The 18,615-nt window shown below is 39.6% G+C and overlaps 1 protein-coding gene across 1 annotated transcript; it reads right to left on the reverse strand.

The window, feature by feature from the left end:
* Positions 1–5,727: 5,727 nt before the first annotated feature.
* LOC129244396 (uncharacterized) lies at positions 5,728–10,890 on the reverse strand. Its single transcript, XM_054882018.1, has 2 exons — positions 6,845–10,890; positions 5,728–6,472 (listed from the first exon to the last, which is right to left on the reverse strand). Exons 1-2 carry the CDS (start codon positions 10,888–10,890, stop codon positions 5,728–5,730), a joined length of 4,791 nt encoding a protein of 1,596 aa, XP_054737993.1.
* Positions 10,891–18,615: the final 7,725 nt, after the last annotated feature.

Genomic DNA, 18,615 nt, shown 5'->3' on the forward strand with positions numbered 1-18,615 from the left:
GCACAGTAGGTGCGAGATTGTCTCTTCCTCGTCCTCATCTAGACAACTTCTACAGAAGTCATGTGTTTGCACACCCATCCTTTGGGCGTGTCTGCCTATTAGGCAGTGCCCCGTTATGACTGAGATCAATGTGCTAAGACTGTGTTTATTTTGGCTTAGCAGAGATTCTGTGCGTTTAGCATTTAGAGTCGGCCAAAGTTGACGGGCGATTTTGCAGGTTGCTTCATTTCGCCATCTTTCGTTTGCTTTCTTTACAATTTCTTCAAGGATGTGTAGCTTACATGTTTGTAAGGGTATCCCTATGTCATTATCTATGTGTTCGTCAGACAATTTAGTGCCGAGTCTTGCTAGTTCATCGGCTCTGCAGTTACCCTCAATGTCCCGATGGCCAGGAACCCATGTTACCTTTAGGTGAAATGACTCAGCCATCTCGTTAAGAGATGTGCGGCATTTCATGGCTACCTTGGAGGTTGTCGACTGTTTTGTGAGGGATTTTATCGCCGCTTGGCTATCAGTGAAAATGTAGATATCATTTCCGGATATCGCATCACACTGTATCAGTGTCGCGGCTTTTATTATTGCCATCAGTTCAGCCTGAAAGACACTACAGTGGTCGGGGAGCCGAAAACTGAAGGAGATCCCTAGATGTTCAGAATATACACCTCCGCCCACCCTGCCCTCGAGCTTTGAGCCATCTGTGTAAACATGGATGGACTCGGCCTGTCTCACGTCGTCCCGTTCCCACTCTTCCCTTGAGGGTAGGAGGGTCGTAAACGATGTATAGGCGGGAGTGCATAGTCCACCAGTCCGGGAAGCCCCAAAGTGCCAGCCAGGATTTTACCGTGGCCATAATTCGTGTTTGACCACTTGTTTAGAGTGTTCAGCCTTATTGCCGCACTGCGTGCGTTATATATTGCCTGCAGATCTACCGGAAGGAGGTTTAGTGTCGCATATAATGCTTTCGATGGTGTGGTTGACATGGCGCCGGTTATCAGATGCTAGTCTTTGCACTTTGTCAAGTTTCTTGATGTTCACACCCTTCTGAAGGGCATCCCACCATATTACTATACCGTAGTAGAGAATTGGCCTAACCACTGCTGTGTAGAGCCAATATATCATTCTGGGTTCCAATCCCCATTTCTTCCCAATAAGCCTTCCGCAGGAGTACATCGCGGTCATAGCTTTTCGTGCTCTGTCTGCGACTGTGAGCCCCCAATTTAGCTTCCTATCTAGTATAAGTCCTAGATATTTTGCCCTTTCTGTTACTCTAAGTGGTTTCCCTCCTAGGAATATTTGTTGAAGAGTAGGTGTTTTGTGTTTCCTACTAAAAAGTATCAGATCCGTTTTTTCCGGATTTACCTATAGTCCTCGACTTTTACACCAAAGTGATAGTCTGTTGAGAGATCTTTGTTGAAGGTCACATATTGTTAGAAGGTGTTTCCCCGAGATTGCTATTACAAATCACAAATACTTAAGAATACATTTATTTGAGTTTTAATCCCGCAATCGAATCATCAGTCTTTATTAAACAATTAGCCAACTGCCTGTTCTAACAAACCACATCACACAGAGCATTTTCCCGTATCTGACAATCACTTAAGCCCCCTCTTTCACATAAAGTTCGTACCTACAAACGGATATGCAAATTAATTCGCACTGAAATTAATACCGACATTCATATGTACGAATGTGTGTTTGTGTCACTGAGTCAAAGTAACAATGTGAAACCACAAACAAACCGATCATTGTGGCAAGATCAGTTTCAGGTGCAGCGAAATTGCAGGCAGGGCGCTTTAAAGACCCCTCACTTATGACAAACGCAAAGTTAATGAGTCAACTCAGCCGAAGAAGGATTTCTGGCTAATAGCCGACATTGATGTGCAAAAATTGAATAAAAATCCATGAAACAATGCAACAAAAGGCAGTCCAAAGCGAACGTGCTGCATTGCGGTATGTGGCATACAACAATAATGCAACTTCGCATACCCGAGTATCATTGGAGGTGCCTCGCTGCAAAATTATTTTTTTAATATGAGTTGCGTGTTTCAGCTCAAGTGAAATAGAAAACCGAGAGGCGGACAATGGCATAACGCGGCACAGTACGCGCATCAGCAGAAGAAATGTGATATTGGCAGCGGTGTGGCATTGGTCAGCATTACAGCCTTGCAAGTAAAATACGAAGTTGCAAAAATATGCGCGCACATATAAATGCTCACCCAATGCCAAACTCAATGAAACCGAAGGCTTAAAATGGAGTCATGGATCATATAATAAAAAAGGGAACGGAAGTGAGAAGGGACCACTGTTAAGTCAAGTCAAGCCAAGCCAAGTTAAGTCAACTGATTCAATCGCGCTGAGTGTGTACTAATATGGTTTCCAACTCCGGCGTTTGGTTAATATATTTTTAGTTAAGGTCAGGTGCGCGTACGTAAAGCAGTAAACAGTAACAAATAAAATTATGACTACAAGCGGCAAAATCACAAGCCGTGACTCATAACAAATGCAGCTATACAAAGATATGCGAACAAAATTAAAAATGACAATAGAAAATTCAAATCTAAATAGCAAAACCTTCGCGGAAGACTGGCGTATGTATGTACATATTTAGTGAATCTCCTAACAATTCCATTATCATTGTGATGGTATTCTATTCTGTGAGTCAGCCTTTACTTTTGAAGTGATCATATTTCAAGTACACCAAGCAAGGCTGCCTGATGGTTGGTTCATCCACGCAAACCGTCACTTATTTAGTCGCAAATGACTGCTTATCGGAAATGAGGAAGCGAAAAAAGAATATATTTAAGCTACAAAAGATCAAGCGATTGATTCAAGGAATAAAAGGGAAGCATTCTGTTCTGCCATAAAATGGCTCTCGAAACCCGCAGAGTTGTATGTGCCTTAAAGCTCACGCAATTTTCGATGTATTTTATGAAGGAGAGAAATAGTTTTCGGCCTTTCTATCTTCAAAAAAAATCAAATAATAATATATCAAAAATTTCTCTATCAATTAAATTAAATGCTGAAAAATAATGCTCAATATTTTTTAGTAATTTTTCACTATTTTTATATTTAAAGAGGTTTTGCGAGCCCAATAAATAATAGTTAAATTAATAAATTATGTAGTAGCGGCCACCATAGCCGAATGGGTTGGTGTGGGAGTCTGAGAACTTAAAATGATAATACAAAACAGAAATATTGTTGGAATGATTTTTTTACTTTTTTCTGAATTTTGTTATAGCCTGGTATCGTTTCTTCGGATGAAGCATTAAATGGCATAAACAGTTGTTTCTAATACCGGTCACCCCTTGGCAGGCAATGGCATACCTTCGAGTGTATTTCTATCATGAAAAAGCTCCATAAAAATAGAACCATCTGCTATTTGAAAGCGCCTTAAAAAAACATTAAGACACACACCACAAATTGGAGGAGGAAATCGGCCAAACACCAAGTAAAGGCTTTAAGCACTAATTATAAATATATATATACGGGTTTTTCAATAGGTGCGCTTCAACTTTTTTCCGATAGGGAGGGCGAACGACGCAATATTTTTTATTTTTCGCTTGTCATTTGTAAACTTCATTAGTATACATTTCATCATGGAACGCTACACACTTGAGCAACGATTGCAAATCGTGCAAATTTTTTAAGAAAATAATCGTTCTGTTGCTGCTACTTTAAGAGCATTACGACCATTTTACGGTCCATTTAACAAGCCGTCCCGTTTTGGGGTTATGTGAAGTCATTGGTCTACAGTAACCAGCCGGCGACGAGTGGTCGAAAATTGGGTTCAACGATTGGACTTCGTAAAACGTGCACGCGGTGGTCATGCAAAAGAAATCGAATTTCATACTTAAATGTATATGTTCAAACTCGATAATAAAAAAAAAAAATTAGTTAAAAAAGTCAAACCGTTTGTGTTTTATTCAAAAAAGTTCAAAAGTTGAAGCGCTCTTACTGAAAGACCCTATATAAGTACATTGTTAATTACTATTTTGTGAAAAGTTAAAAACTAGTGCGTTTCAAAAAATATTCTTTTTAACATTCTGTAAAATGTTTGGAAAAAAATTGCTTCCAAATAAAATGCATTGAAAATTTTATGTGCTTTGAGACACATATAACTATACTTTTTTCTCTACAAAGAAAGCGCGGTACTTTGTTTTTTTTTCCGATTTAGAAAAGTGACCTTAATATTTTAAGAAATGTGTGTCCAATGTGTTTTTTTACCACCCTAATGAGCATAACATGCCATGCATAAAATTAAAAATTGGATTTCCTCTTTAAAAACTAATGCTTTAAAATAATAATTGTTTTTGATTTTTTATTACATGCTCGTACATGCAAGGCTGATAAATCACTAATAGCTCTAGCTTTCAAAAAAAAAAATAAGCCGACAGTTGGAGTAATAGTAAGTTTCCACCGCAGCCGCTAGCGTGTTCTCTGCCGCTATCGTGTTCTTAGCGCAAACACGAAACAAAACTCCTGTCAAATCCCATACAAAATTAAAACACAACTCCATACCTAAACTCACTTTCAAAGCGTGTTTTGTGGGTTTGCGTCTAATTTAAAGCGTGTTTTGTTGGGTTTGCGTCTAATTTAATTATTAAGTGGTGGCAATGTTGCTCATTTTCCTCATTTTTTATTGCATTCGTAGCCGAGTGGGTTGGTGCGTGATCACCATTCGGAATTCACAGAGAGGTCGTTGGTTCGAATCTCGGTGAAAGCAAAATTAATGAAAACATTTTTCTAATAGCGGTCGCCCCTCGGCAGGCAATGGCAAACCTCCGAGTGTATTTCTGCCATGAAAAAAATCTGCTCATAAACATATCATAAAACAAAATGAAATAAATGCATAAAAAAAAAAAAAAAAAAATTTTCTTGTGATTCGAACCAAGGATTTCGGATCGGAAGCCCACATTGCTAGCCGCTGGGCTATCGCGCTGTGCTGTCGCCGCAAAATAATGTATCATAAATCTGTTTACCATACCAAAGACCATACACTTTGCAAACACATTTCGGTGGAAACAGTTGACAGTTCTCATAAACACAACTCCTGCAAACACGGTGTTTGCTTTTGGTGGAAACGGGGGCTTAGAGGTGAATGGTTATGTAAACTCACTTGAAATGGGTAATATTCTTTTTTCTGCAAATTTTTTCAAGATTTCTACAAAAAGTATTTATGTAAATTTTAACATATTTGATTGATATCTAATATTTTTTTATAAGTGTAAAATACAAGGTGGCGTAAAAGCAATAATCTTATTGGAAAATTTGTGATTTTTGCAAATGGCGTTGAAAAATCTCAAGCTTTTTTGAGATGAATTATTTTACGTGGGAAGGATGCGCGAACACAACAATTGCCTGTTAAATAAAATGCGAACGCGTTCGGTGGTAACTTTACAAGTGATTTATTTATTTTTGAATTCGAGTTTTTATAGTGTCTTAGCCTAACGGATTGAGTTCAAATTTATGTAATTAGAGTAAATATGTATTGCTCTGTTACAATTATGTAATATAGGTGTTTATACATATATAGTGCTATTTTAAATTCATATACGAAAATTGAACAGTATTTTTAGAAAACAGTAAGCTTAATATTGAAACGTTACGAGAAATTATGGAATTTAACAAATTATGATAATAATGATTAAAATTAAATTAAATATATAAAATTAAATTAATAATTAAAATTCTAAGCCATTTGGCGTAACACCGGCCACCTTGAAAGGCTCATGGTCCTTCAACGTCTGATGGCAGTACGGCGAGCTTGTGAACGGGGCGTTTAATTACGCCCGCTTTGGTTGCCACGTCTGCTACGCGGACTTTGCTGTCTTGCCCTGTTACGGTTGCGGCGACGCGGCCGAGCACCCATTGCTGCGGTGGTGTGTTGTCTTCCTGAACCAGGACGAGGTCTTTCAGCTCGAGATTGCGCTTCGGATGCAACCACTTGTTCCTCTGTTGAAGACCCAATAGGTAGTTCCTGGACCACAGTCGCCAAAACTGTTGCTTGAGACAACAGACAAGTTGCCATCTGTCGCAGCAACGCATTGGGTCCATCGATACTTGGGCTGGTGGCAGCGCTCGAAGGGGGCACCCAACTAGTAGGTGCGCTGGTGTTAGGGCCTCTCCATCGTTCGGGTCCTGACTCAGTGGTACCAGGGGTCGCGAGTTGAGTACGGCCTCGACCTCGACGAGCAGCGTCTGTAGTTCTTCGGCGGTGAGCAGCGCGTTGCCGATTGCGCGCACGAGAAGGTGTTTGGCGGACTTCACTGCCGCCTCCCATAACCCGCCGAAGTGCGGTGCCCTGGGTGGTATAAAGGCGAAGGTGAATCCTTCGTCCGTTGCGTATTTCTGTACTTCCGGTTGTTGGGCCTCGAAAGCATCCCTCAGCTCGCGAAGCTTGCGATCGGCGCCGACGAAGTTGGTGGCGTTGTCGCTGTATATTTTCCGCGGCATTCCTCGGCGTCCAATGAACCTTTTTAGGGCGAAAATAAAACAATTAGAAGACAAGTCTGTTACTAGTTCCAAATGTACTGCCTTTGAAGTGAAACAAACGAACACTGCGATATATGTTTTTACCGGGGGTCTACCACGTATTTTCAATGTAGTATATACGGGACCACAAAAATCTACTCCACATATTAGAAAGGGTCGTAGTGCACGAAGCCTATCGGCAGGCAAATTTCCCATTATTTGGGTTTGCAGCTTCGGCTTATAATGAAAGCAGTGTGTGCAGTTTCGAACGGTACGACTACAAGCTTCTCGAGCATTGACCAGCCAAATGCGGTCTCGGAGAAGCGCTACCAATGCCTTTGCTCCAGCATGGGGATTTCGAAAATGTAGGTACCATAAGTATGTGGTAACGAAGTGCGAGTTCTTGCTTAAGAGCAGTGGGAACTTGGCATCATATGGGAGAGGCGCATTTAATAGGCGGCCTCCTACTCGGAGTAAATTAAACGACAGCGACAATTCCGAGTAGTTGTGCAAAAATGGATTAAGTTTTTGCAAACTTGAGGGTAGGGTGGTACCTTTGGTGAGTTTCATAATTTCTTCACCATATTCAACATGTTGAACCACCTGAATGACTTTGAGGAAACTTAATTTAATATCCTCAGCCGTCAGCATTTGTGTGAATGTCGCAGATGGGTTTCTAATGCGTTTTATCCATCTTAATATGTAAGCGACAATACGAAGCAGTTTTTGATGAGAAGATACTCTTTTGGTGAGTTCCATAATTGGATGCGATTCATTTGCTTGAACAACTAAAACTGTTGCGTTCCGTTTCTTCTCTAATGCTTCGTCTCCTGGAGAGAGCTGGAAGTGGGTGTTTGTTGGCCATAACGCAGGGTCTTCTAGGAGGAACTGTGGACCGCTAAACCAGATAGAATTATTCAATTCGTCCACGTTACAACCCCGAGACACTTGATCCGCGGGATTTTGCTTAGTTGGCACATGTCGCCAAGTAGCTTTATCCGTCAACTCTTGGATTTCGGACACTCTGTTTGCAACAAAGGTCTGTAGTACAGATGGATGCGTTTTGATCCAATGCAAAACAATTTCGGAGTCTGTCCAGAAGTTTATATTTTCAATTGGCCGACTCAACATTGGCGCTATTCGTGACCATAATTTGGCCAGCAAGTGGGCTGCCGAGAGCTCTAGACGCGGAAGAGATTTAGTCTTCAGCGGAGCCACTCTAGACTTTGCAGTAAGCAGCGTACATTTCGTTCCACCAGCCGAATGGCTACGTATGTATATACAGCAGCCATACGCTCGTATTGAGGCGTCGGCAAAGCCATGAATTTGGCAGCTTGCACTCGACTCGGTGTGTACAAACCGAGGAATGCTTATTGATGGTAGCTGCAGTAGATTGGCTTTGAAATTTTCCCAGCTGGTGTCGAGGTGCAATGGAATCGACTCATCCCAATCTAGTTTTTGCAGCCAAAGCTCTTGCAATAAGATTTTTGCTTTGGTAACTAGTGGGGCAAGTAAACCAAGAGGATCGAAAAGACGAGCCGAAACTGATAATATGTTTCGCTTAGTGGCTCGTAAACTGGTAAAGTTGTCATTTAAGACAAACCGAAACAAATCTTCCTTCGGCAACCAATGGATTCCAAGTGTTTTTGTGGAGTCTGTGTGATTGAAGTTTAAGGCCTTCTCAGAACTCTCACAATCGAAAAATGATGGGTGATTTGAAAACCACTTAGATAAATTGAATCCTGCCGAGTTTAATATTTTAACTACCTCACTTCTAATAAGATCTAGAGATTCAAAATTATCGGATCCTGTAAGCAGGTCGTCTACATAAAAATCTCTTTTTATTGCCTTTGAGCCGAGTGGATACATATGTGTATTGGCATCGCTGAGCATTTGTAAACACCGTGTAGCGAGAAATGGAGCAGGCGCAGTGCCGTATGTTACGGTGTTAAGTCGAAAAATTTGAAGTGGCTCAGATGGATGTCGTCTCCACACTACAAGCTGAAAGTTTTTGTCTTCTTCGTGCATGAGAATTTGGCGGTACATTTTAGTAATGTCCGCCGTAAATGCATATTTATGCAAACGAAAACGAAGAAGTGTTGAATACAGCTCTTCTTGAATGGTCGGCCCAACCATCAAGATTTCATTCAACGCAATTTGAGAAGAGGTACGACTTGATGCGTCGAAAACAACACGTAATTTAGTCGTCGTACTTTCAGGCCGAAGAACGCATTGATGCGGAATGAAGTAGTGTGGCTCACTCGGGATCTTATTATTTGTTGGGCTCATGTGACCCAATTCGATGTATTCATTCATGAAGTCCAGATACATTTGACGAAGTTCTGGATCTTTCAAGGTCTTTCTCTCCAGGGCCTGAAACCGCCGAGACGCGGTTTCATAGGAATTACCGAGTAACTTACGGTCATCTTTGAAAGGCAGTCTTACTTGAAGCCTTCCTGAAGGCAAAACTTTAGTAGTTTTTACGAAAAATTTTTCACACTCTATTTGTTCAGGTGTGAATTTTGTCGAACTAGCCCCTGAAGGTATTTCTTCCATCGCCCAGAACCTTTGGACAATGGAATCTATATTTGCTAGATCTTGTTCAGTATGGCATAATGTGCTACTGACTGTGGGAGGAGGACGTTGGTTGGAGGCGTATTTGCCAGACACAACCCAGCCTAAAAGTGTCTTTTGCAATGTTGGGTGATTGGGGCTGGCCTTGATTTGGCCTACAGCTAAAAGCTCGAAAAATGTTTCAGCACCTAACAAAAGATCTACCTTTTGAGCCTTATAAAATTCTGGGTCCGCTAAGCTAATGTTTTTAGGAATTTTCCAGCCATTAATATTTACGTTACGATCTGGATGGCTGGCTGAAATGGATCGCATTATCCAAAACTGTGCCGAAAACTCATAATTATTGACCCGCGATTTTACAAACGTATTTAATTTCGTCCTTACTTTTTTGGTTGCATTTCCGATGCCGATAATATTTAAGGTCGTACTTTCGCGACGAATTCGTAATTTCTGCGCCAAATCCTCTGTCATGAAATTCACCTGAGATCCAGAATCCAGCAAGGCTCGTGCAGGAAGGTACTCTCCGGAGCTACCTTTTACGTTGACTACGGCTGTAGCCAACATAACCCGATCTGGCGTACTCGTCGTGTGCATGGCATGCGAGGTCGAAAGTTGTGGTGTAGTTGCAAAGGATACAGGGTACTGGTGCAGCAACGTGTGATGCGAACGGTTGCAAACACGACACCGATCCGCTTTGCACTTTGAAACTGAGTGCCCCTTTCGCAAACAATTTATGCATAAGGGGACTGATTTAGCAAACTCAAATCGCTGCTGAGCAGAGAGAGTTTTAAAAGTAGGACACGCGGGTATACTATGATCATTTGATTTACAGTGCGGACACACCGGCTGTTTTATATTTGAAGTCACTAAGGCAGCTTTCGTCCTTCCCGCATGAAGGTGGGGTTTCTGAATGCTGTGACTGTTTGACGGCTTGAGCCTCGACGTTGAGGCTTCATCGGCAGATAAATGTTGGTAGCGTTTATTTAATGCTGCCTCACACTCACGCCATAATGGCAGCTTATCATAATCCAACTGTTCCTCCCACTTTGACCGAGTAACGGTGTCAACTTTTGACATTACCAGATGAATTATGATAGCGTTTGTGATGTTTTTCTCGTCACCTAACGACAGCAACGAGTCATAAACAGCCGACACTGTATCAATCATTGTGCGCAATGAAAGCGCAGATGGCTTTGGGATAGTTGGCAGTTCAAAAAGTTTGGAAATTGGGTCGAAAAATATTAAGCATTTATTGTCATAAACTTTTTTGAGACTAGCCAACGCCTTCGAATAATTCTCGTCCGACATTTGGAAGGCCCTTACCGTTCCCAAAGCTTCACCAGACAGACAGTTAACCAAGTGATTAAATTTCTCAATGTCTGGGATTGTAGGATCGTTGTGCACCAAACTCTCGAACAGACTCATAAAATTTTTAAATTCTGAATATTCCCCTTTAAATTTCGGTAGCGACATTTTCGGTAGTCGCGAGCTGTGAGGTGCAACAAATGATGTTTCGGCTATTGACGATTTATTTCTCGCCAGAATAGATTTTATAACGGACTTAGTTTCCACTATTAGGTCCTCTAACTCCCCACGGGCTATGTCTTCCTCGTCGATTTCTTCAATTTTCGACTGAAACTTCATAAGCTTATCGCTATGAGAGTTCAAAATGTCCAGTCGACACTCCAATTCAATTGGATCTAACGACATTGTTTTATCGAGGAGACCCGTTTTTATGCGCACTATACTATTTTTCGCAACAGTTCGCTGGCGCTTTAGTGATTTCAATTCCATAATCTCCTTACTTGGAGAGAGACTTGGAACTGCTGTCTTTGGCTTGCTCATTTTGAGTTAAATTATTTAAACTCCCGAAAAATTTGCTCAATGTCCACAGAAACGAAAAAATATCTGTGAGAGTTTGTGGCTGAAAAAACGAAAACGAAAAGATGGCTGAATAGCCTGCACAAATCTTAATCAGAAAAACGAAAAATAGCTGTTGGACAAGGCTGTGGTCAGGCCACGAAAGGATGAGCAAGCACAGTAGCACAACACTACGAAAATTGTTCAACAGATTTGCGAAAAATCGATTTTTGTTTGAATTATTTTCTTGTAAATAATCCGTATTTACGAAAAATTTATTTAACTTTATAATAATTTTAATTTAATTGAACTTATTGTTCGAAAAAAAGGTATTCAATTTATTTAATTTTGTTTTTTAAATTTATTGACGATTTCGCATTTAAGGTCACACCCTTTATTATCAAATCCCAACGTACCCTTGTTTCACTTTCGCGGAGTTTTATATACGTATATTTGTATAGATGATTATATATATGGTACATGTACACATATGGGAGTGTGTACATATATAAGTATGTATATGTATATGCAAGAAAGTGAAAGGGTGATGCAAAAAATTGAGAGTGTTTATCAACAACAACCACAACTTTCAATTTATTGCACTTGTTACCTGTATAGGCTTATTGCAAGCCTTGACTTTCCTTTTGCAAAGGATGCAGGTGCAGGTCATTCCTGGCGGCGACAGAACCAGCGGTAGGAATTGCAGCGACAGCGGGCGATGACGGCAGCAGCAGTGACCAGAGTAGCAGCGACGGTTGCAGCTATGAGAGCAGCGGCGAGTATGGCAGTAACTGCGAGAACTGTGACAGCGGACAGTGATATTGACGAGGGCGACGAACTGCAAATGAGCAGCGGTGAATTCCACTGTTTTTTTTTTTTTTATAAAATTGCCTTATTTTTGGCCGAAAACACTTATGTACCACTGTGACCGTTTATATGTACATATAAGTACCGCACTGTTTTAGCTTTGCACTGTGTATTTTAGTTTATTCTTTTTTATTTATTATATATATATATTTTTTTTTTTAAGCACACGCTTTTTTGCCGCTACTATTTATTATTTTACTGTTTTTAGTTTTATGTATAATTATAATTTAAGAAATTTTTTTTTTTTTTTCACTATGTTCCATAAACACGACACTGTATTACCGCTTCTCTCCTTATATGTTTATGTATGTATGTACACTATGTACTTTTTATTGTTTTTAATTTAGTCACTAAACCTTTTTTAGTGAGGGTGGTTTTTATGTTAGTTTGTTTGTTTGTTTATCACTGCACTTGACGCGAAACCGGACTTGCAAAAATGTAAAACGCGCAGGCAATTGTTGTTGCTAATTCAAGCACTTATTGTTTGTGCATATATGTATATTGTTTTGTCTTTGGAAATAATTCCCGTATTGTTTTCACCAATTTATTTTGTTTAATTTTAATTATGTTTCACGCATCATGTCCCTGCTCGAGCGCCACGAAAAATCTCAAGCTTTTTTGAGATGAATTATTTTACGTGGGAAGGATGCGCGAACACAACAATTGCCTGTTAAATAAAATGCGAACGCGTTCGGTGGTAACTTTACAAGTGATTTATTTATTTTTGAATTCGAGTTTTTATAGTGTCTTAGCCTAACGGACTGAGTTCAAATTTATATAATTAGAGTAAATATGCATTGCTCTGTTACATTTATGTAATATAGGTGTTTATACATATATAGTGCTATTTTAAATTCATATACGAAAATTGAACAGTATTTTTAGAAAACAGTAAGCTTAATATTGAAACGTTACGAGAAATTATGGAATTTAACAAATTATGATAATAATGATTAAAATTAAATTAAATATATAAAATTAAATTAATAATTAAAATTCTAAGCCATTTGGCGTAACAGGCGTCTTGGAGCTTGTGAGCTAAATAGCTGCAGTATACAGACATACAGGCGCTCCATTGAGCGCGAAATGTTCAAAATAAAGATTTCCATTACTCAAAATCATGTTTTGTTTATATAGCAAAAAAGTTATTAAAGAACAAAAATTTTCCCCACTTTGTATAATTAAACTCTTAATTTCGCTGGTCACCGGGCCTTCATAACTTTTGAAGACTTGTAAAATGTTTGCTTTTTATAAAAATCTACACAAAATTTCAATGCACAAAACAATCAATTCTCTGTAAAATGAAAATGTGATATTAAAACTAAATAATAATTCCGAAATTAATATTAAAAAAATTCTCGACTTTCTTACATTGTCACAAACAACAAGATGACCGGTAGAGTGGAAAAAATTGGAAAGGGGAGATACTTTATTGCTCGAAAGCAATAAAGAAACGCACAATCAACTAATAACGGCCACACTTTCTGTCGTTATAAAAAAACGAATATTCTTACTATAAAATTGATACACCAGCATCTGAAAGGTATTCTAACCCTATCAAGCTTTCTGTTCTCAGTGTCACCCACTGTTGAGGAGAGATTCTCTAGATTTATAGAGAATTGTGCTAAATCTTCTTTGTTCGTTTGTCTAACATCTTTCTCGTCTTCCAATTGAAAATTATACATTCATCTTAAAAAAGAATTAAAAAAAGTGGTGCCAATTATTATTTGAACGCGTATTTCCTGTGAAATCAATAAAAAAGTGAATACTTGGCAAATAATTTTATTTTATTAATTTATTTATTTTTATGCTTAAAAAACAGGCTTAGTGGTAGTGAAATTTTTTACCTAAAAAAGCTATTTTGTAAAAAATTATCTTAAAAAGTATTAAGTAAAAACTTTTTATAAATTTCTAATTTTTTTTGTCATCAAATGTATCGGGATTTTTTTTAAGAGCCTGAGTATTTAAAATGATAATACAAAACAGAAATATTGTGGAATTGATTTTCTTTTTACTTTTTTTGAATTTTGTTATAGCCTGGTAGATAATTTCATGGAATTTATTTTTTGAATATAATATCCGACATATATCCGCCGCGACTACGAGTTACCTGGTCTATTCGATCAGTCCAATAAATCGATTGTTACGCGCGCTGTATGGCAAGTTGTGCCATCTTATTGGAACCAAATGTTGGCGATGATTACCTGAATAATTTTTGGAAAAAAGTTAGCATGGCTCGATAGGACTCCGCATTTTCCGTAACGGCAGCTCTTTCCTCATCTTCGAAAGAAATAAGGACCGATGGTGCCGCCAGCGTGTAAACCGCACTTAAAATGGACGAAGTGCTCTATGAACTTCGCAAACAGTTTAAAATTTTTTTTAAAATTAATTTTGACTTGGAAATTCCAGAGTTAAAGAATCATCATCAGTCTGTTTTAAGTAATCATTGCCAGCCATGCTCGTGGTTTTGCACAATTTTATCATATTTTTAAATTTCAGTACCAACAAAAGTAAATTTACGCGCTGTAGGTGGACGACTTTATTCCTCTGTATGAATAGTGTGCCATTTCACAAACCAAAGCGAGTTCTCCTGATCCCCACGTACTCTCTGTAAAGCAAAGTTAGCATGGTAGTATTTATGTGTGTGTGTGTATGTGTGACTGCACATTATGCGTTCAACTAGTTATGTTAATTAACCGCATAAATAATGAAATTTGAACTTCGGTTGTCAGAGATGGTAATTGATTTATGGATTCTAATAAAATATGATAACTCAACTCAACTCAACTCTACTTTGCTCCACTCTGCTCGGCTGAGATGTGAACTCGGTGCAGCTCAACTCGTTGGTTGCTGGCGCAGAATGCGAAAATAATAAATATTTTATAAAAGCAAAAACCTAGCAAAGTAAATTGACAACGGCAAGCAAGCATATGTGAGCACAAACACACAGACGCACTTTGGCATCTACAGGCGGCGGGTGTTATGCATGCATATGTCTGTGCATGTGTTGGTGTGAGACTGTTTGTAGTGACAGGCCACAGTTTACAAATAAGCGATGCCAACAAAACGAGGTGGCAGTTAGCCGCAAGGGCTATGACAACAACAACAGTGCAGAGCAAAAGAATAGCAACAATCAGAACCACAAGCTACATATGTACATGCAACAACAAGCCACATAAAATAAAAGTAATAAAGCACTTTTATGAGCGAGATGTGGCAAAATAAATATATACAACAAACGTAACACTCGCACACACACAAAGGGAAGGGAATAGCAACGCATAAAATGCCACACTGCTGCCGGCATCTTGCAACCAAAGCACACGAACACTCTTGCATTCCCATATGCCCGGTTGACTACGAGTACATAGATCATCTAGTACTGCAAGCGAACAATTGCCCGAGAATGAACTACCTCCTCGCGCTTATCGTCTTCTTCCATCGCACCATGCTGCGAAGAGCCTTCAATTAATGTTAAAATAAACGCCGAAACATAAATGATGACACTTTTGCATTTGCGCTAATTTTACCGCTAATAAAGCGTGAAAGCAACCGGCCGAGCACCGAACAATGCACACACACATATATACATACATGAGTAGGTAGGGAACGGACATGGACAGCCAGTTAAGCCAGTTGACCAGTGTTACACACGCGCCGTAGGGACCAAGCGCTTTCACAGGCATGTAGAAGGAAGGGAGTAAGGGCGTTTGTATGCCACATGGTCGCGTGGTGTGTCAAATGGACATTGTTGGTCAAGCCGTGGCAGCGCCAGTGCTCTGGGAGTAATTCACGGCAACATGTTCCAGGAAAACTCTACAGCGGCACTACATAATAAATAAATATAAACGCATATAAGTTGTTGTTGTGTTCTTATATTTTTGGATTCCTGGTAGCTCGCTGTGGTGTGAGTGCAAGCATAAAATTATAATTTATGTATCTACATACACACATATGCATGTACATAGCGGCTACGTACACGGACAAACTTAACGTGGAGTTACAAATCACCGCCTGATCGCTGCATACGGAGTTGATGGTATGAGTTGTGGACATGGACACGAGTACATGCGAAAAAATAGGACGGCGAGAATGAAGAATTTGTATGAATGTCGGAAAATTGCTTCCATAATTTGAAATATTTTTACGTTAGAAAATCTCTTAGAGCAAAATTATTAAAGAGAGTTAGATATAATATTGCACGGGCGGTGCTTGGGCTGCTGAACGCAGATACATTCCTGACCACAGAGAAATTGCTTCGCGAACGGGCTAGCTAGTAGAGGGTAACTGATCTTAAAACAGAAAATTATATCCAGTATGTGGGCATCTCTTTATCCTCAAGCGAGTTCTGGATCAAGTCGATCGACATTGCGCGAGCCTGCAGTAAACGGATCACGGAGCTCATTTGATATAACTAGACAAGTCTGGCCTAGAACAAATGAGCATAGAACTAGATCACCCATCTTCCATTAGTACCGCTCACTGCGTAATAGGAATGCATGGGAAACTTGAGTTCAAACTAGTGGTATCATAATGTAGTTCCAGGTCGTAATTGGCCCTCTCTGTAACTTATGGAAAGTGGCAACGCATGTAATCTATCCTAACCTAACTGGGTTAGAGTATTAAGTTAGGCTGTTCCAGCAGGAAATCTCAAAAGCAACAAAGTAAAACCAGCGGCACTGAGAAAAGGAGAGTCGGTTCGAAGTCGGTTTTAGAGAAATCTGGATCAAATAGTGTATTTGTATGGGAGGTGCAGCTATTTTAATGATACTAAGGCCGGCGTAGCCGAATAGGTTGGTGCGTGATTACCTTTCGGAATTCACAGCGAGAACGTTGGTTCGAATCTCGGTGAAACCAAAATTAATAAAAACATTTTTCTAATAGCGGTCGCTCCTCGGCAGGCAATGACAAACCTCCGAGTGTATTTCTGCCATGAAAAAGCTCCTCATAAAAATATCTGGCGTTCGGAGTCGGCTTGAAACTGTAGGTCCCTCCATTTGTGAAACAACATCAAGACGCACACCACAAATAGGAGGAGGAGCTCGGCCAAACACCCAAAAAGGAGGTACGCGCCAATTATATATATATATATAAGTCTTAAAACTAGTTTTTTTTTTCAAAGACATTTACTTATACCTGCGAAACATTGCTATAAATCCTCTTCTATCAGCTTCGTTAGAATGGGAGACGCTTGCTCTTCTTGATTTCAGCGCACTTAAATCTAGTAACCTCTACTACAATTTTCGTCAGCTAGAAGTCACATAGCGAATGACCAACGAACGAGGTAGATGGCTCAACACTGAGATGCTGTGCTGCGGAAAAGGTTAGCTTTTGACTTATATTTACCCAATCAGAACCGTCTTTTCCGTTATTCCATCGTTCAACAAGAACTTAAAGTCAGTAATATTGGATAATGATTTCATCCTTAGAGACCCAGCGGAACTTCTAATTCGAACTTAGTTACCAACTTTTCCGATAGTTGCATTAGTTTTTGACATTGCGGATGCTCACAGGGTGTGAAGAATCTTCAATGTCTTCTAGGCAATATTCAAAACTCTTCCTTGCAATACAGTTCTATCTAATTTATTAATGTCCTTAGCGGGTTCTCATGCAAAACTCTACAACAATTTATAACTCTATTAATACACTGAACATTTATTCTGTGAAAGCAAGCAAGAACTCAACTCTAGCAGTGCCAATTTGGTTAATTAATCCCCTCAGACCCTCGCTACACATATACACACATTTTTTGTTTCGAAGGTCATGTTTCAACAAAATGTGTGCATCCTAAAACTTGACTAGGTTAACCTTGACTAAATATAACCTTCCTTTATCTCCAAAAACTGACTGTTAAAACTCTTCCTTTTTTGTTTCGTATGCAGAGCAAAAGATTGAGGGAGAAATCGCCTCGCTATCGTTGTTGTTTCACATTGAGGTGATGGGTGGAAGAAAAAATCGTCAATCTTTCCCGCCCCATCCCCATAAAAAATACTACTTTCAAAAGATCTACCATCAGTTTACACTTAAGGGCACAAAAGACCATGAGGTCGAAGTGCAAACCTCATAAAGAACCTGAAATAAACGAAAAGTTGGTTGCACCCCACGCCTATTACTTCTGTCACTGTCCGATCACAGGAACGTCCAACCCTTATAAGATTGATGGCAGCCTAATGATTGACTTTGTGTTAAAATAAAGAAAACTTCATCTGTTTGGGATGAATCATTATTTTTCGCTTCGCCTACTCTTGTGGGTATTTAAGAAGAAACTTTCTTCAGTTGTGCCTTGGCTCTGACATTCTACTGAATCCGGTATCTCGTAATGAAAGTTCCTGTTAATTATTTTCCATTATGCCCTTATTAAATATGTAAATGTTGAAGAGGCTCATAATGTTTTGAGAACACTTAGACGTGCATGCAGGCGGCCATCAAATCAATGAATGCGGCTTTACTAAGATCGAAGGTTGCACAGGAATGCCGGGCAGCTCTTAATGATATTAGTGACGTATTCAAGGTCAGCCTTATTTGGGTTCCGGGACATAGAGATATTGAGGCAAACTGTAAAGCAGATGAGCTAGCCAGAAAGGGTACCGCTCTCCAACTGCTGAGTGATAAAAGTACCATTGGAATACCCATGGCCACGAGTGAACTAATAATAAAAAACCACTTTATCCAAGAGGCCAATAGGTCATGGAGAAATGAAGATACGTGTCTAACAGCTAGGCTACTATGGCCGCAAATAAACAAGAAAAGAACAAAGGAACTGCTTAGTCTCTCAAGAGACAATATCTCGAAGGTCGTGGCTTGTTTAACCGGTCACTGGCTATTTGGCAGGCATTCCTCGAG

The sequence above is a fragment of the Anastrepha obliqua genome, chromosome 4 (genome assembly GCF_027943255.1).
Source record: "Anastrepha obliqua isolate idAnaObli1 chromosome 4, idAnaObli1_1.0, whole genome shotgun sequence".
In the NCBI taxonomy this organism is placed as follows: domain Eukaryota; kingdom Metazoa; phylum Arthropoda; class Insecta; order Diptera; family Tephritidae; genus Anastrepha; species Anastrepha obliqua.